We start from the raw sequence: 19,758 nt of genomic DNA, 5'->3' as shown, positions 1-19,758 counted from the left end.
TTTTTTTTTTTTTTTCCTTTTTGTCTTTTTTCGTGACCGGCAGCGGATTGCAACCCTCGGTGTTGCGCCCGCACCTTGCTCAGCCAGTGAGCCGCCGGTCTGTATGTGGGATCCGAACCCTCGGCGGGAGCGCTGCCACGCTTCCCAAGTGGCGCACTATAGCAGTGCGCCACCGGGCCGGCCCAAAGGTGGAAGTCTTAAAGATACAGAAAAATTCTGTTGATTACCTGTGTGGTACATAATGTATCCTGAGATGCAGTCCAGAATTCAATGGAGTCATGACATGAATATTTGTGATAAATATAAAAAGAAGGAAAGCATACCTGGGTAATCTTCAGATACATGTACTGAGTAGGACACACTGTTAAAACAGAAAAAAAAAGGGCTCACATTATGCCAAGGTAGATATGCTTTTACAAAAGAAAAACCAACCCCTTATTACCCATTCATTTACACAGATATAAGTACAAACAAATAACACCCAAAACAAATTAGAAAATCTCTATGAAAAAGATGTGACGCAGGAAACTTACAGATTTTTAAGATACACTTTTAATGAGTCTAAATGACTCTTTCGAGAACAGTTTTGAAATATCTTTTCCCAAGAGTAATACATTTTTAGTATACATAGGTCTTTTTATTTCAGTCTAATATCTCCTAATTTATGATCATTTGTTTTGTTTGCTCAGGTTATATCAAATCACCTTTTCTTACCAAAAATCTATTAATCCTATTTCATATGGCACACAATAATTTAAAAATTTATTTTTAATATCGCTTCCCCATAATACGATGTGCTTTTGCAAATGACCTTCTTTTTCAAAGAATTAACAAAATATAATGAAAGTATAACTAATAGATATTTATTGTTCATCAGCCAATCTTTCATCACCACTTCATATAATATAAATAAAGTACCCTCTACCTTCAGAAGAATTGGGTTGTTTCAAAAATAATTTTTTAAATTGCAATTTAATAATTTCACAACTCCTTTCTCAGTAACCCCACTGTCTTTATGTACTCATCTCATATTACATATGGGAGTTTAATGTACTAATTTGTTCACTTTTCTATCTTTATCAACCAGATTTTGCAAGTCTCTTGAAGTTAAGTTCTATGTCTACATATTTGTAGCATGGTCACCTATTTAGTGCATGACACAATCCAAAATCACTTGTTGTGTGCACAAATAGAGAAATGTAATCTATATTCAAGAGAAAAGATGATTCAAGTGTTGGAATTAGTCCACAATGATGTTAAAGCGGCTATTACAAGTGTGCTTATAGAAGGTAAAAGAAAACTCAATCGAAAGAAGAGAGAAACAAGCAAACAAAAACAGATCAGCACAAACTTGTGGAGCACTAGTAAAAAAGCAAACATCTGTATAATCAGGGTTGTAGAAGGTTCAGGAAAGAGAGAATAATACAGAAAAAGACTGAGAAAATAGCTGAAATTTTCCCAATTTGGAAGACATAGATGTGCAAATTGAAGAAGCTCAGAAAACCCAAAACAGGTTAAATGCAAAGAAAATTACAGCCAAGTACACACACAGTCAAACTATAGAAAACCAACTATAAGAAAAAACTTTTAAAAGAAGTCAGAAAAAATATGACACATTACATGCAAGGAAATAACAATCAATGTCGACCTTTTTTGGTGAGGGGGTACTGTCAACCTAGAATTTTATCTTTAGCCCACATATCCATCAAAAATGAAGGAAAATTAAAGAAACTTTCAGATAAGTGAAAATTGTGAAAATTTGTCTCCAGCAAACCTGCACTATAAGAAATCCAAAAAAAAAAATTTCTCCTGGCTGAATGATATCGGATAAAAAGTCAAATATTCAAAAGAAATGAAGAATACTGGAAATTGTAAATATAAAAGACTGTTTTCCCCTTAATGTTTTTAAAATGTATGACTGTTTAAAAAATAAATTATAACACTTCATTGTGGGATTTAGAACATATGTGAATGTAATACATATGACACAGCATAATGACACGGAGGGGGTAAAATGACCATATACAGTTACAAGGTTGTTCCATATTATGTGAAATAGTATAATATTGACACTAAATAAAAACTTTAAGAAAAGTTAAGGTTATATATTGTAATTTTTAGAGCAAGCACACACACCCACATGTACACACACATAAATACCTAAAAAAGCCAATAGATAAATTAAAATGGAATTTGAAAAATCATTTTGGTACAGTTAGCCCAAAGGAAGGTAGGAAAGGAGGAACAAAAAGCTGAAGAGATAAATAAGAAACAAAAAGTAAACACAGCCTGAATCCAATCATGTCAATTACTGCATTAAATGTTAGTGGATAGAGACACTGAATAAAAGTAAAAGATGGCCAGAATGGAAAAAAGCTAGATCTAACTCTATGTTGCCTTTAAAAGATCCACATTAAATATAAAGACAGATGGATTAAAAGTAAAAGATGGGAAAAGACAAACCATGCAAACAGTAAGCATAGAGAAGACTAAAGACAAAGGTATAGGAACCATTCATAATGATAAAATGGTCAGTTTGGGTGTGCACCTAATAACAAAGCTTCTAAACATAAGAAGCAAAACCTGACGGAATTACAAGGAACAACAGATGACTCTACAATTACGGCACAAGTAATTTAAAAGAAGCACCCAACAAAAAAAAAAATCATTAAAGACCCAAGATCTGAAACTGATTTCCACAGAATGCTATAACTGCAGAACACCAAGATATACCATATAATGAGTTCTAACACAAATCTCAATGAATTTGAATGAATGGATGGATAATGGTTTGCCATAGTTCATACCCTGGGTTTCCTGGCTTATCTTGCCCTTATAACACTGAGTCTTAAGTCCTTGAGAAGTCACCTCCTTTTAGAATTTGTGACTGAATTTAAGGCTTTGCTACTACGACCAAAAGGCAATCCAACCCTCCCAGGCAAGCCAAGTCCCCAAGACTCCACCAGTCAAATCCCTGGCATGCTGCTTAGTTCTTGGGAAAAGGTTAGGCAGAGACAAGAACGACCAAGTAAGTAGGGGAGTAGGAAAGAAGGATGGTTAGTAGTGAGACCAAATATTGATATATACTGTTTTCATAAAGCATAGTTAATCATTCAATTATTAATTCAATAAGTACTTTTTGGTAATCTGGTACAAGCCAAATAAGATTTAAGTAGAAAAAAATCAGAGTAGATAACTTTGGATGATTAATTCACAGGGAAACAGACAATATGAAACATAATGAATACAACAGACAAAGGAACATGAACATTTAAATAGTACTTTTCATACTATTTAGTACAGTATTTAAAAAAAAATAGCATTTAAAGTATTTAAGTCGTATTTTTTTTTTACTTTTTACTTTTTAAGTAACATATTCACATGAAGTTGCAAAATTGTACAGAGGTCTTGTGTATATCACCCAGTTTCCCGCACTGCTTACATATTATGTACCTACAGAATAACAAAACCAGAAAAATGACATTAGCATACTTTATGCTAATAGTATAGTTCCATCATTTTATCACACATACATCACACAGCCACTACAGCAAACCAAGATACAAAACTGTTCAGTCACTAGTATTATCCTCTTCAGAGTCACTCCTGACTTCCTTCACCCAACATCCCTAACCCCGGGCAGCCACTACTCTCAGTTCTCCATCTCTACGATTTTGTCACTGCAGGTATGTTATACAAATGGAATCACAGAGAATGAAGCACAATAGTATTTAAGGGCAGAATTAGTAATTTAAAAAAAAAAAAAACTAATAGGCATTATTTAGGATGGTCTGAAGAAAAGAGAGCTCAGATTTAGGTCTCTACGATTTTGTCACTGCAGGTATGTTATACAAATGGAATCACAGAGAATGAAGCACAATAGTATTTAAGGGCAGAATTAGTAATTTTAAAAAAAAAAAACTAATAGGCATTATTTAGGATGGTCTGAAGAAAAGAGAGCTCAGATTTAGAAGCTATCTAGTAGTAAGATATGAGCAAATATCAGTGGGAGGTATGGAATGGGAATTGGAAGGCAGGAACAAATGGCAGATGCTGGACCCCAGCCAGGAGCCCAGCTTTGGGAATCTTGGTCCTGAATCAAATGCCAAGAATTAGAAGATAAAATATCCATGCCAATGGTGCAGCAAACAAACTGGGGAAATATATACTATGACCAAAAATGAATCTATTTCTCCACGATTGACTCCCTTATACAGTGGAATTGTACTACATAGAAATGAAATTATTGATGAGTACAGCCCTTCTGATCTGGCAGTACTACGTGACAGAAGCCTGGCACTTTGCCAGAAGTTATGCTCAGTCCTAAACTGAATTAATTCCCAGCAGCCTACCATCCCAACCAACAGCACTTGGCTTCATTTCCATCCAAAATCAATGCCTAAATCCAAACTAAAGCCTTACCTCATTTTTGTGTCTACACAAAGTTAGGGAGCCTGCTATAGTTTCAGTCAGAAAAACAGAATTCAAATTCCAGCTTTGAGCTCACTAGCTGGATGGCATAAGAAAAGTTAGTTAAACATATTCGGTTTCAATCTCTTTTCAGTAAAATGGGAGAATCCATACCTACCTTACAATCCTGCTGTGATGATTTAATGGCTTAACAGGTGTAAGGCCCCAGGGCAACGCCAGACACATAGCAGCAGGTGCTGAGTAATTCTAGGTAGCTTCCAGTACAAACAATTAAAATTTACAGAAGCAAAATTTTACATGAATTAGTGTTCTCTCAGGAACTCAATTTGCTAAAAAATATGATATATTACATTTATCACAGACCAAAGCTAACACTGATGATTTTATTTTATGTTGTATTGTCCTCATGATATTAGCAGACATTCCCGTGTTCATGGCCATACCTAATTTTTCAAATAGAAAATGAAAGCCCTGCAAAATGATTCATCAGCTCCCTGTGCTACAGCACTTTCTTGGTAGTATACCAGAAGGAAAATCACCAGGACTGTAAAATCCTAATCAGTTTCACTTTGTGACTTACAGAGTTCTAAGGGAAACAATCTAGTACAAGCAGACATGGACGATTAAGCTAAGGGAGTTAATAGGTAGTGCCAAAAAACAAGTGCAAACAGGAAAGCCTAAGTATATTTAAAAGTAAGGTTAGTATGTGATGTACATAATAAATAGTACAAGGAACGCAAAAATATCATAGAGAACTGAAAGGGAAAAAAGGAGAAAATGAGAAGAAAAAACCTGGGAGCAAGCTCCAAATTCCTAGTCAGAAAAGAAAATATGCCTTCAGAATTTTGAAATATGTTAAATTATGATTATTACATCAAAAATGCTTTGCCAGAGAAACTTGGGTCAGTCCATATGTGTTAGTACTATATGCACAGCACAGTGTGAGGCTCTTAAAAATCACAAGTTTGAAACTAGAATCTATAAGTTATTTCTATTACCACAATAACGTCTGAACAAAACGGTTACTTTCACCTGAAAACATCTGGCTCAACACTTCTCACTAGCCAACAGCTCCTGCAAGACTTCCTGCAGTAGGCCTCAGGTGTTCAATATCTACCGCATTTTGCATTTTGTTTATATATTTCTTTACTGCTATAATTAAAATCATTCATAAGATTGTTCTTGCATCTAAACTCACCACTCACTCCATAATCATCCTTTTCCTTCTGAAATGTCTGCAAAGGGCTAAAGATAAAGTTTAGTCCTACTTCTCACATTCACAGATCTAAGAAGATTCCTTGAGAATAGTAGGGAGTTATTGGAAGATGGTAGCTGTAACATAATAGAGATGGGAACTTAGACTTCAAGATGAAAGATTATAAGACTTGGAAGACCTTTCAGTAGTACTGAATTCAATATCTGTATAAGTGGGCCCCCAAATGTTGTGACTTTCTGCCATCTATAGAGAATGCAAAACTCCTGTATCCTGAGCTATTCCCAGAGGTTTCGACAGAGCAAGCAAAAACCAATATTTTACTGTAAAATACCTTTTTGTCTTACCCTCCAAAATTTAAAACAACTTATCCAATAAACTGCACCCTTACATTTATTATCTCTCCCAGTTAGATCAGAAGTTTAAAATTTACATGAGAGAAAGCAAAATGCAGGAACTCACAAAATACCACAGCTAAAGACAAGCAATCCTGCACCCTAACTGAGATGCTTATAAGTACAGGTCTCAACTGTCTTTGTTCACTTGCAAGTCATCAGCTGAAACCTGACAATATGTGAACCCCAAACCTCACTCACAGGCACACTGGAGCTTTCTAGAAGAAAATTCACTCCAGCACTTAACAGTTCCATCTTGCCCACTCTTCAGAGCTCCAGGGTACAAGAGACACTGGCCTACAACCCACCTCCAGACCCAACTCCAGTGTCTCAAGCTAGAAAGGTATTTGGGGCATGTTAGAAGCTATTCGTTTCATTTGCTATTTTGATGCAGCTCAATTCCAAAAACATTCACTTTCACGTTCATCATCATGTTCATCATTATCCTGGTCAACCAGCTACAGCACCCTCACTACTCTTCACCTCTATTAGATACAATCTTTTTGTCATTTATCCAGGATTAGTGATTTCTAGGGCACTCTCTTCCCCTTTCAAAAATCTTCACATCACCCACATGCACACTGGCAATGTTGAGCTGCACAAAGTTGCAGGCCTCAGTTCCCATACCTCCACTCAGCTCACCAAACACATGGCTACACTTTGGATCATTTAGAGTGATATTACTCCTGTTCTAAAATCTCAAACCCCTGTGTCCCACTTTCTAACCACAATTGAATCACTTTCTAGTTCTCACTCCTTTAACCCTACACCGGGCCCTCCAGGCCTTATGTGATCGTAGACACCCAACTGCTCTCCACAGCTTCTTCACCTCCTCCATAGTGCAGCCCCTGCCTGGCCCTCGCAGAACTTGATCCCACAAGCTCCAAACCCCAGACTAAGTCATATTGGGCATTCTCAGCTCTGACTGCTGCTGGAGAGGACAATGAAACTAAAGGGCCTGGTGCCATGCAGACATGTGGTCCTCAACACCAGCTAGTAAGAACCGTGCTCAGTAACAGCAAAACCCTTGGACTCTCTTGCTTTTTCTTCTCAGATGCTTTTTCCAATTTTCACAACTTCCCAACATCCTATAACAGCCTGCCCTTTTGCTATCATCAAAATGTTTTCTTTCCACATTAAGAGAGATCATTCTATGATGACTCCCTCAAGGTGTACCCTTAATTCTGTCTCCCACCAACCACACCCACAAGCTCATACTTCTCTCCTTGCACCCAGGAAGAAGGAAACATCTGACCTTTTATCTAAGACTAAGCCAACTACTTGCTGTGTCGATCCCATAAACCTACACTCCATTTGGGACTTTGTTCTGTTAATTTAATCTAACAATTCCACAATTTGAAATCTATCAAAATATGTAATTATGGAAGTGGGAAAAGAAATTAGCTACAAAAATAAGAATGGTAGCACTACTTAAAATAAACGAATGAGTTTTTTAAAAAAGCAAAAGTGCCAAAAAATAGGATTCTATAAACTATTATACAAACACACAATATACCAATCAAGTGTGGAAAAGTAATGGTATATAAAAGAATATTTAATGAAAGAAATAAGTGTTTCCAGTACATTAAGTGTTTTCAGCACAATAATTCGAACAGCTGAAACATCTATTAAAAATGAATAAATACATACTTACTACAAATATATACCAATGAAACATGACTTGAAAAATAAATTCTAGCAGTTGTTCTCTCTTTGGTTATTGGATGAAAAGAAATTGCATTCTTTGTGTGTATCTGTATTGTTTCAATCTTTATAATAACTGTGGACTGTGTAAAAAAAAGGTAGTAATGTTTAAACTCTCCATTTACAGTACAATCCTTTCCAATTATCACCCTACTTTTCTTCATTTTAAAGTCAAGTTTTTACAAAGAGTAATCTAAGGCTTTCTCACAACACACCCACTTGCACATCCACATTACAATGTGGCTTCCCCTCCTAGTCCTTCACCAAAATTCTGCTTCTTTAGGCCACTACTGGCCTTTACTTTTTCCTAGTCCTTTTCTTTTTTTTTTTTTTTTTGTCTTTTTTGGTGACTGGCAAGGGGATCGCAACCCTTGGTGTGGTGTCGCCCACACCGTGCTCAGCCAGTGAGTGCACCGGCCATTCCTATATAGGATCCGAACACGGCGAGAGCATCGCTGCGCTCCCAGCACCACACTCTCCCAAGTGTGCCACGGGCTCGGCCCTTCCTAGTCCTTTTCTTTTTTTTTTTTTTTGGTGACTGGCAAGGGGATCGCAACCCTTGGTGTGGTGTCGCCCACACCGTGCTCAGCCAGTGAGTGCACCGGCCATTCCTATATAGGATCCGAACACGGCGAGAGCATCGCTGCGCTCCCAGCACCACACTCTCCCAAGTGTGCCACGGGCTCGGCCCTTCCTAGTCCTTTTCTTACATAAATTCTCTGACTAATTAAATAAGAATGAAAACCTCATGAAATCCTAGTTCCTTGGTTCCTTAACACCATCTATCCCTGGGTCCCCTCTTGCTTTTAAAGTATCTTCTTAATCTCAACTTTTCATATTTCATGTTTGGTTCTCATATTTCAATGTTTTCCACGCTGTGCTTACCACCCTATTTTTATACAATGAATAATCTCAACTATATCATGAAAGACTCCTACCAATAGAAGCAGAAGACTCAAAAATTCTGTACCTCCAAATCAAAGATGTACCCTCTTTATTTCACATTTTCAAGAGGCTAATTCACAAGCAAATTAAATCCCGTATATACAAAACAGAACTCAAAGCCATCTTTACACTAATTTTCAACTAAGCAAATTAAATTAGAGATATATAATAGTGGTGGCTGCTGTTAGAAACTATAATCTGTCTACAAACCCCTTGGCCACATTCTGAGGCAGGGAAATTCTGATTTAGTTGATCTGAAGGAGAACCTGAAAATGTGCATTTCTAGAAAGCACCTCAGGTAATTCTGGTGCAGGTGAACTCTGGACCTTGTTTCTAAGAAACACAGATGTGAACTCTACAGAGTAAAATTCTAGCATGTCTGCCAAGGCTCTTCATGATCCAAAGGCCTCCTCAATATCCATTCCACTCCTTCCCTTCCCTGCTTCGTATGGAAACTAAGGCTTACACAAGGGTTTATTCTTCTCCCAGGTGGAAGAGGATGGCTAAGTGGATAAACTCACCACAATAACTGACCCCTTCCTATGGCAGGAAAGGGGAGTCACCTAGCCCATGTGTCAGCACTTTGGTCCAGTGATTGGTTCAGGGTGGTCCATTCAGATCCCAGCTTGGGACTTTTATTCAACGGTTGGGGTACGAGTCACTGACACCTCTCCTGGATGTGAATGAGGAGGAATAGGCCCTAGTTTCTGCTGGTGGCCTTCTAATGCCCATGCAAAAGCTGATCTAAGGACATGCCTGACAGAAAAAGGCAGAGTTTAGAAAACGTCAGAGACAGAGGCAGAGCCCTGAACAAACTAAACCTAAATCTCATTATCAATGAATTTTTTATTACATGAACAAATATAACTTTCCTTTTACTATTTAAGCCAGCATGAAATATTTGCTTCTTACAACTGAAATCATCCTAATTTGACGCAGACCTGTTAAACTGCTTTAGATATCTTAATGTAAATATCTATAAGTTGTTTAAATTAAAAACTAAATGTAAATATACAGCCTTGATTTAATTTTATGACTTCTGCCTAATTATTTTAATGTAGAAAATACACTAGGGATTTATTTTGGGGTTTCAAATAATAGTCAAGTTTTATACAATTTATGATCTTAAAAACAATTGTAATCAATTAGGTATGTACACATTACACAAGAGGTTTTATTATTTTTCTGTTTGCCAAATATAAGGTCATTTCCTTAATTATGTAATATTTTTCCCCTAATGGCTACATTTCATGCTATCTTAGTCTTTCTGGGGTCTGAATTATTATTTAGATTAAATACTACAATAATGTAAAATTGGATTTGGAAAGTCATACTCCTATCCACTATTTTTCTTGTTTGTTTCTTTTTGGACTACAGCCTTTTGGGAGGACAGCAACTAAATAGGGGAGTGTTAATATTTTTAAACTCTAGAATAGTATTTCTAAGTGCTTACTAAAAGCAATTAGTCTTCCACTATTCATTAAGCTTTTGAAAAATGTTTTGTTCTCACAAGATTAATGTAAAAAGCATAATTGTTTGGAAAAAAGGGTACTGTGCTGAAATCTGACATATATTGACCACAAGTTAATTGATTAGTAAGTATTTAATTAGCAAATGCAATTCAATCTTAAGCCAGTACATATGTAACTAAAAGTCTCAAAGATACAATCATCTAAGATAGTCATGTACACGGTTTTACTAAAGGAAAGGTGGCAGTTTAGCAAAAATTACAATTGCAATACCAGTTTTGAATATATGTCTAACCTGAACACTAAAATATATAGATTTTTCATGTGAAAGCAGATGGCAGACCACAGACCCAAGAGCCAATGAAACAAGAATTACCTAAGATTGAATTAACTGGTGAGAGACATTCAGTTGTGGCTATCTGTGTAGATATTGTTGATACTGTTTTAATATTCCACTTTCTAACAGATTATATTAGTCCATTTTCTATTACTGATAACAGAATACCTGAAATTGGGTAACTTATAAAAAAAATAAAATTTACTTCTTACAGTTTTGGAGGCTGAGAAGTCCAAGGTCCAAGGAATACATCTGGTGAGGGCCTTCTGTTTGGTGGGAACTCTACAGAGTCCTGTGGCAACCGGGGTATCACGTGGCAAGAATGGCAAGAGCTCTTTCATGTGCCCTCCTTATAAAGTCACCAGTCCACACCCATGATAACCCATTACTCCATGAATGAATAAATCTATTCAGGAGGGTACAGTCCTCATGATCCAATCACCTCCCAAAGGCCCCATCTTTCAAATACTGTAATTGATTTCCCATCCTCTCAACAGTGTTACAATGGGGATCAGGTTTCCAACACAAGAATTTTGGGGGAACACAATCAACCCATAGCACAGATACATGAGGAAACTGTTTATCTTTCATGCTTTTTAAGCTATATTCAACTCTGAATTTTGTGAACAACGCTTTTATAAACTAAAATGAAACATCTTAAAACAGTATCTGATTTTCACTGATTCCTCCAGAATTCAGAAACTCCTAACGTCCTTACTTTTCATTACAATAGTTTTTTTCATAGGTTCAGTAAGAATATATCCTTCCTTTTTACCAGGATATTACTGGATAAATTGATATTGTAATCAATCCCTTAAGTATCATATTTGAAAATGATTTGTATTTAATCAGGAATGACAAGCAACCACAAAGGAACGAGGAATGACTTTATACATGAAACTAACGCCAACAAACTCCTCCCAAGAAAAATGGCCTAAGACCTAGTAGATAAGTTCCCAGATTTGTACAGTATATGGTGAGGAAGGTCACTTTCTGGCAGGACAGGAACCTTAGCAAATTTTGGGAGCCTCTATCAGACAGAAATTCACCCCATTATATGGGTACTAAAGGTGAGAGCTGGTGGGGAGCTTCCTGGTTTTGTTTTTCTAGCCTCAGGGAAGCAGGTAATTGAAACTTTTGAAAATTGAAAAGTCCAATCCAAGATTTCATATGAAAATTTTGGGAGAGAATTTGATTCTATCACCTTGCTCAATAGTTCATGGTTCTAGATTTGCAAACTCCAAGGCCTATATGGCTAATTAACACTCTTGCTTGCAGGTTTTGTTTTGTTTGCTTGTTTGTTTGTTTGTTTTTTCTTTTCCTTTTTGTCTTTTTTCGTGACCGGCAACGGATCGCTATCTGATTTTCACTGATTCCTCCAGAATTCAGAAACTCCTAACGTCCTTACTTTTCATTACAATAGTTTTTTTCATAGGTTCAGTAAGAATATATCCTTCCTTTTCATCTGATTTTCACTGATTCCTCCAGAATTCAGAAACTCCTAATGTCCTTACTTTTCATTACAATAGTTTTTTTCATAGGTTCAGTAAGAATATATCCTTCCTTTTGGGACCGGCAATGGGATCGCAACCCTCGTTGTTGCTCCCGCACCTCGCTCAGCCAGTGAGCGGCCAGTCTGTATGTGGGATCCGAACCCTTTTACCAGGATATTACTGGATAAATTGATATTGTAATCAATCCCTTAAGTATCATATTTGAAAATGATTTGTATTTAATCAGGAATGACAAGCAACCANCACAACACACCCACTTGCACATCCACATTACAATGTGGCTTCCCCTCCTAGTCCTTCACCAAAATTCTGCTTCTTTAGGCCACTACTGGCCTTTACTTTTTCCTAGTCCTTTTCTTTTTTTTTTTTTTTTTGTCTTTTTTGGTGACTGGCAAGGGGATCGCAACCCTTGGTGTGGTGTCGCCCACACCGTGCTCAGCCAGTGAGTGCACCGGCCATTCCTATATAGGATCCGAACACGGCGAGAGCATCGCTGCGCTCCCAGCACCACACTCTCCCAAGTGTGCCACGGGCTCGGCCCTTCCTAGTCCTTTTCTTACATAAATTCTCTGACTAATTAAATAAGAATGAAAACCTCATGAAATCCTAGTTCCTTGGTTCCTTAACACCATCTATCCCTGGGTCCCCTCTTGCTTTTAAAGTATCTTCTTAATCTCAACTTTTCATATTTCATGTTTGGTTCTCATATTTCAATGTTTTCCACGCTGTGCTTACCACCCTATTTTTATACAATGAATAATCTCAACTATATCATGAAAGACTCCTACCAATAGAAGCAGAAGACTCAAAAATTCTGTACCTCCAAATCAAAGATGTACCCTCTTTATTTCACATTTTCAAGAGGCTAATTCACAAGCAAATTAAATCCCGTATATACAAAACAGAACTCAAAGCCATCTTTACACTAATTTTCAACTAAGCAAATTAAATTAGAGATATATAATAGTGGTGGCTGCTGTTAGAAACTATAATCTGTCTACAAACCCCTTGGCCACATTCTGAGGCAGGGAAATTCTGATTTAGTTGATCTGAAGGAGAACCTGAAAATGTGCATTTCTAGAAAGCACCTCAGGTAATTCTGGTGCAGGTGAACTCTGGACCTTGTTTCTAAGAAACACAGATGTGAACTCTACAGAGTAAAATTCTAGCATGTCTGCCAAGGCTCTTCATGATCCAAAGGCCTCCTCAATATCCATTCCACTCCTTCCCTTCCCTGCTTCGTATGGAAACTAAGGCTTACACAAGGGTTTATTCTTCTCCCAGGTGGAAGAGGATGGCTAAGTGGATAAACTCACCACAATAACTGACCCCTTCCTATGGCAGGAAAGGGGAGTCACCTAGCCCATGTGTCAGCACTTTGGTCCAGTGATTGGTTCAGGGTGGTCCATTCAGATCCCAGCTTGGGACTTTTATTCAACGGTTGGGGTACGAGTCACTGACACCTCTCCTGGATGTGAATGAGGAGGAATAGGCCCTAGTTTCTGCTGGTGGCCTTCTAATGCCCATGCAAAAGCTGATCTAAGGACATGCCTGACAGAAAAAGGCAGAGTTTAGAAAACGTCAGAGACAGAGGCAGAGCCCTGAACAAACTAAACCTAAATCTCATTATCAATGAATTTTTTATTACATGAACAAATATAACTTTCCTTTTACTATTTAAGCCAGCATGAAATATTTGCTTCTTACAACTGAAATCATCCTAATTTGACGCAGACCTGTTAAACTGCTTTAGATATCTTAATGTAAATATCTATAAGTTGTTTAAATTAAAAACTAAATGTAAATATACAGCCTTGATTTAATTTTATGACTTCTGCCTAATTATTTTAATGTAGAAAATACACTAGGGATTTATTTTGGGGTTTCAAATAATAGTCAAGTTTTATACAATTTATGATCTTAAAAACAATTGTAATCAATTAGGTATGTACACATTACACAAGAGGTTTTATTATTTTTCTGTTTGCCAAATATAAGGTCATTTCCTTAATTATGTAATATTTTTCCCCTAATGGCTACATTTCATGCTATCTTAGTCTTTCTGGGGTCTGAATTATTATTTAGATTAAATACTACAATAATGTAAAATTGGATTTGGAAAGTCATACTCCTATCCACTATTTTTCTTGTTTGTTTCTTTTTGGACTACAGCCTTTTGGGAGGACAGCAACTAAATAGGGGAGTGTTAATATTTTTAAACTCTAGAATAGTATTTCTAAGTGCTTACTAAAAGCAATTAGTCTTCCACTATTCATTAAGCTTTTGAAAAATGTTTTGTTCTCACAAGATTAATGTAAAAAGCATAATTGTTTGGAAAAAAGGGTACTGTGCTGAAATCTGACATATATTGACCACAAGTTAATTGATTAGTAAGTATTTAATTAGCAAATGCAATTCAATCTTAAGCCAGTACATATGTAACTAAAAGTCTCAAAGATACAATCATCTAAGATAGTCATGTACACGGTTTTACTAAAGGAAAGGTGGCAGTTTAGCAAAAATTACAATTGCAATACCAGTTTTGAATATATGTCTAACCTGAACACTAAAATATATAGATTTTTCATGTGAAAGCAGATGGCAGACCACAGACCCAAGAGCCAATGAAACAAGAATTACCTAAGATTGAATTAACTGGTGAGAGACATTCAGTTGTGGCTATCTGTGTAGATATTGTTGATACTGTTTTAATATTCCACTTTCTAACAGATTATATTAGTCCATTTTCTATTACTGATAACAGAATACCTGAAATTGGGTAACTTATAAAAAAAATAAAATTTACTTCTTACAGTTTTGGAGGCTGAGAAGTCCAAGGTCCAAGGAATACATCTGGTGAGGGCCTTCTGTTTGGTGGGAACTCTACAGAGTCCTGTGGCAACCGGGGTATCACGTGGCAAGAATGGCAAGAGCTCTTTCATGTGCCCTCCTTATAAAGTCACCAGTCCACACCCATGATAACCCATTACTCCATGAATGAATAAATCTATTCAGGAGGGTACAGTCCTCATGATCCAATCACCTCCCAAAGGCCCCATCTTTCAAATACTGTAATTGATTTCCCATCCTCTCAACAGTGTTACAATGGGGATCAGGTTTCCAACACAAGAATTTTGGGGGAACACAATCAACCCATAGCACAGATACATGAGGAAACTGTTTATCTTTCATGCTTTTTAAGCTATATTCAACTCTGAATTTTGTGAACAACGCTTTTATAAACTAAAATGAAACATCTTAAAACAGTATCTGATTTTCACTGATTCCTCCAGAATTCAGAAACTCCTAACGTCCTTACTTTTCATTACAATAGTTTTTTTCATAGGTTCAGTAAGAATATATCCTTCCTTTTTACCAGGATATTACTGGATAAATTGATATTGTAATCAATCCCTTAAGTATCATATTTGAAAATGATTTGTATTTAATCAGGAATGACAAGCAACCACAAAGGAACGAGGAATGACTTTATACATGAAACTAACGCCAACAAACTCCTCCCAAGAAAAATGGCCTAAGACCTAGTAGATAAGTTCCCAGATTTGTACAGTATATGGTGAGGAAGGTCACTTTCTGGCAGGACAGGAACCTTAGCAAATTTTGGGAGCCTCTATCAGACAGAAATTCACCCCATTATATGGGTACTAAAGGTGAGAGCTGGTGGGGAGTTTCCTGGTTTTGTTTTTCTAGCCTCAGGGAAGCAGGTAATTGAAACTTTTGAAAATTGAAAAGTCCAATCCAAGATTTCATATGAAAATTTTGGGAGAGAATTTGATTCTATCACCTTGCTCAATAGTTCATGGTTCTAGATTTGCAAACTCCAAGGCCTATATGGCTAATTAACACTCTTGCTTGCAGGTTTTGTTTTGTTTGCTTGTTTGTTTGTTTGTTTTTTCTTTTCCTTTTTGTCTTTTTTCGTGACCGGCAACGGATCGCAACCCTCAGTGTCGTGCCCGTACCGGGACCGGGACCGGCAATGGGATCGCAACCCTCGTTGTTGCTCCCGCACCTCGCTCAGCCAGTGAGCGGCCAGTCTGTATGTGGGATCCGAACCCTCGGTGGGAGCGCTGCCGCGCTTCCCAGGCGGCACACTGTAGCAGTGCGCCACCGGGCCGGCCCTGCTTGTTTGTTTTTTGATGAAGAATTACCTCTGGAAATTATTTATGATCATGAGAGGAAAACTCTAAGGAAAACTGTAAAGAAAAAAAAAATACTTGAAAATGGGCAAAAAAGACCTTGGGTGATTTTCCATTGGAATGCTGGGTGTAAAATATAGAAATCTGGTAATAAAGCAAATGATTCCTGTTCATGGCTCTACAAATGAATTTTGCCTACTAAAGAATATATTTTGGTAAGCTAAATGTCTGTACCCCAACTCTAATGTGAACCATCTTTAGTATACCAACATAAGCAAAGAAGCTTTTACTTTGCTAAAACTCGTAAGTGAATGTCTGCTATTTCAGATTAATTTAGGTGTCAAACTGATTACGTCAACTTTAAAAACTCAGTAGACTTTGCTTAAGATAAATACTTCTTGGTTTTGAAAAGTTACAGGTAATTTAAATGTTCACAACTAGGAATTGGTTAAATAGCATATCCATTACAAACATGCTGCAGCCATTAAAAATGATGTAAAACTAATCTAATGAAGCTGTAACCCTATTTCTGTTAAGAACAATACATACACAAATGAATACACATGCACAGAAAAATACCTCTAAGGATATTTATCAATGTGTCACAAGCCACTCTGCACGGACTTATCACTGTATAGTGCTTTTGGGGGAGATATATTTTTGGGGGAAGGTTTCTTAGTTCACTGATTGTTGTTATTACTGATTGAGTTTGCTTTCTTTTCTTTCTAATATTTCTGGAATAAATTTTATTGATAGTAATCTAGTGTAAGTATGGGGAAAACCGCTAGATTTAATTCAAAAATATATTCCATAATTCAAATGACAGTATATTCACTAATAAAATGTGGAAAATTCCCCTTATCTCCTGGCTTCATACTATTCATCCTTTAAGTATTAGTTTACATTTTCACTTTCTTAAGTCCTCACTCCCAGCTTCCAACACTGTCTAACCTGACCCAGGCAAGGTTAAGTGCCCTCACTGGACACTTTCATAAGGCCCTATACTAAACCCTCCTAAAACTTCTCATAGTTGTAATTTGGGTGAATATCAGATTAATGTTTCTTTCTCCCACTAGCTCTAATTTCTCTATGTTATCTTATTCACTGTTGGGTCCCAGGCACTCAATATATATGCAGGCTGTATCCTAAGACGTGTTCAAAATATATATGTATAGGTCCCTTACATTCTATATTGAATGACTCTTAAAACCTGGTAGAATAAAAAGAATCTTACGGCTCATCAAAGATAAACAATCTAAATTCAATTAACTTCAGTCTGTTTATAAGTCTGATTTTAGGAGAGATAAATAGCCCTTGTCTTTTTCACTCATAGGAACAGAGCTTTAACATATATAATTTATTTTAAGTGGTAACATTTGGCCTACAACATGTCTCATGAAACAAATAATTGGAATTGAATTTTATTGTACTGTATAATGTGAAATGAGAACAAAGGAGTCACATTGTCTGTTTATAAGTTACATGCAGAGGGTTCAGGTGCATTCACCTATAATTCAACATGCCCAAAATCATGAAAATATTACAGTTGATATTTGCAACATTGATTATAAAATCTGAGCAAACAACAAAGGGCACTTCAAGGTCCTGAAATGTCAATATTTGTAGGCAATGCAAATATGCTTAAAATAAAATACAGAACATATCTGTTTGACTAGCTACCCAGGAGCCAAACAAATGTACACTGGAATTCTATTATAATACTACCACACCAGAGAAGCAACCATCAATCCAGTTTATAAAAATGTTCTTCCAGTCACTACATACCCTTTTGTCTATGATGAATTTCTGTAATCAGTGACACTAATGATTTTGAGGCTTTAAAATAGAGAGGTTTGTCTGATACTTCATTTTGTACATTTTAATCTTGTTTGTGGTGGTTTGAATTTTAAGGTGGGCATAGCCCACTGTCTCAGCTTCCCTTTCTAGGCAAGGCATGGTTAAAGAATACATCTGTGTCTTGGCATCTTTGACTCTGGCACTATGAATTCACTGAAGAAAATGGGAAAACTCCAACCAACATTCATGGAAAGTCACTTCTCTATTTCTTTTTTTTTTTTTTTCTTTTTGTCTTTTTTCATGACCGGTAACGGGATCGCAACCCTTAGTGTCGCACCCGTACCGTGACCAGCAACGGGATCGTAACCCTCGGTGTCACTCCCGCACCGCGCTCAACCAGTGAGCGGACCAGTCTCTATATGGGATCCAAACCCTCGGCAGGNATTGCTTGGTTTTGTAACCATGTATGTATTTCCTTGAATAAATATAGAACTTAAAACAAACAAACTTCCAATTGTTAACAAGAAGAGATCAGAGCTAACAGAAGCAGGATAACACGAGCATTCCAAAAGAAGCAGTCAATACTGTCACCTCTCAAAAGATAATCTTGGCAAATAGTATGATCTCTACACTTTGCTGTTGTTCACTCAAAAGTAGCAGAGCATGTCCCTTGATATTCTCTCCCTGGAATATCTCTTTGGAATACCTTCCAAAGAGTAAACCTTCAAACCATTCAAATAATTATATTCAGATTTTAAAAGGTTTGTTCTAATGACTTAAAATGTTCAATCAAACCTTCAAAATCTGCCATATTGTTTTTGAGAAAAAGATTATGTATTCTAGATAGCTGTCAAGTCCACTTAACTGATACTGGAAATGAGAGTAAAAATCTAAATTTAAAATATTACAGGATGCAAAATTTCTAGGAGAATCATCAAATGAGCAACAGTTCTAATTTCTATGTATCAAAGAAAGATTCTTCCTGCAGAGTTGGGCCCTGGGACAAAAACTACTGATTAATTATATATTTATGTTAATTGAATGATCAATTATGTATTTTGTCTAAACAACTATGCTTACATTATATATAAACAACAATTAACACTGATGCATGTCTGACAAGCATCTGATTAATTAAAGCAATAAATGTTAGTATAAATGTATATAAAGATTTTATAATTTTACAAAGAACATATTGATTTAATGAACTATATAAATATATGCAAATCTAACACTTAGACAAGACTGCCCAATAAAAAAGTAGCTATATAGATTTTTGGGTAAATTATGAAACACTTGAGTAGTGATTTCATAAGCAAGATATATGTGTACTGGTATATGAAAATTGTAGAAATCAATCACTGTAATGCTAGCATCATGTTGCACTATTAAAATCTGAAGTAGGTAATGCTCAGATTGACCAAGTTTTACTTAAGTAAAAGCACTCTGAAAACAAGGTATCTGACAAAATAAACGAACACTGTGCTATTCTTTTTCTTCTTGTTATTATTACAATTCCAACTTGCCATGGATATAGTTCCAAGCTCTGTAGTATTTGTACACCTGTGTGTGCTTGTGTGTATTATAACCTATTATCAGTCTTATTTAGAAATTGGAAAGATTAAGTAACTACCCAAGATCATGAAGAGCCTGGATTCAAACCAAAACTTTTGAACTCTAAAACCCTGACCTTAACTAATATTGTTAAGTAGCCTTATTTCTGACATTATCCATCACAAAAAGTTTGCAATCAAAAGGCTCCAGACATAGTGAAATGAGACAAAAGAGAATTAAAC

General features: G+C 36.4%; 1 protein-coding gene across 1 annotated transcript in view; it reads right to left on the bottom strand.

The window, feature by feature from the left end:
- Nucleotides 1–19,758, bottom strand: part of PARP8 (poly (ADP-ribose) polymerase family, member 8) — a 122,455-nt gene that overhangs the window by 86,380 nt on the left and 16,317 nt on the right. Inside the window, exon 2 of the mRNA XM_008589096.1 lies at nucleotides 324–361. Coding sequence (XP_008587318.1) covers nucleotides 324–361 — 38 coding nt within the window. The remainder of the gene's footprint in view (nucleotides 1–323; nucleotides 362–19,758) is intronic.

Source organism: Galeopterus variegatus, unplaced genomic scaffold, assembly GCF_000696425.1.
Source record: "Galeopterus variegatus unplaced genomic scaffold, G_variegatus-3.0.2 Scaffold5201, whole genome shotgun sequence".
Lineage (NCBI taxonomy): Eukaryota > Metazoa > Chordata > Mammalia > Dermoptera > Cynocephalidae > Galeopterus > Galeopterus variegatus.
Note: the sequence above shows the minus strand (reverse complement) of the source record. Positions and strands in the feature narration are given on the sequence as shown.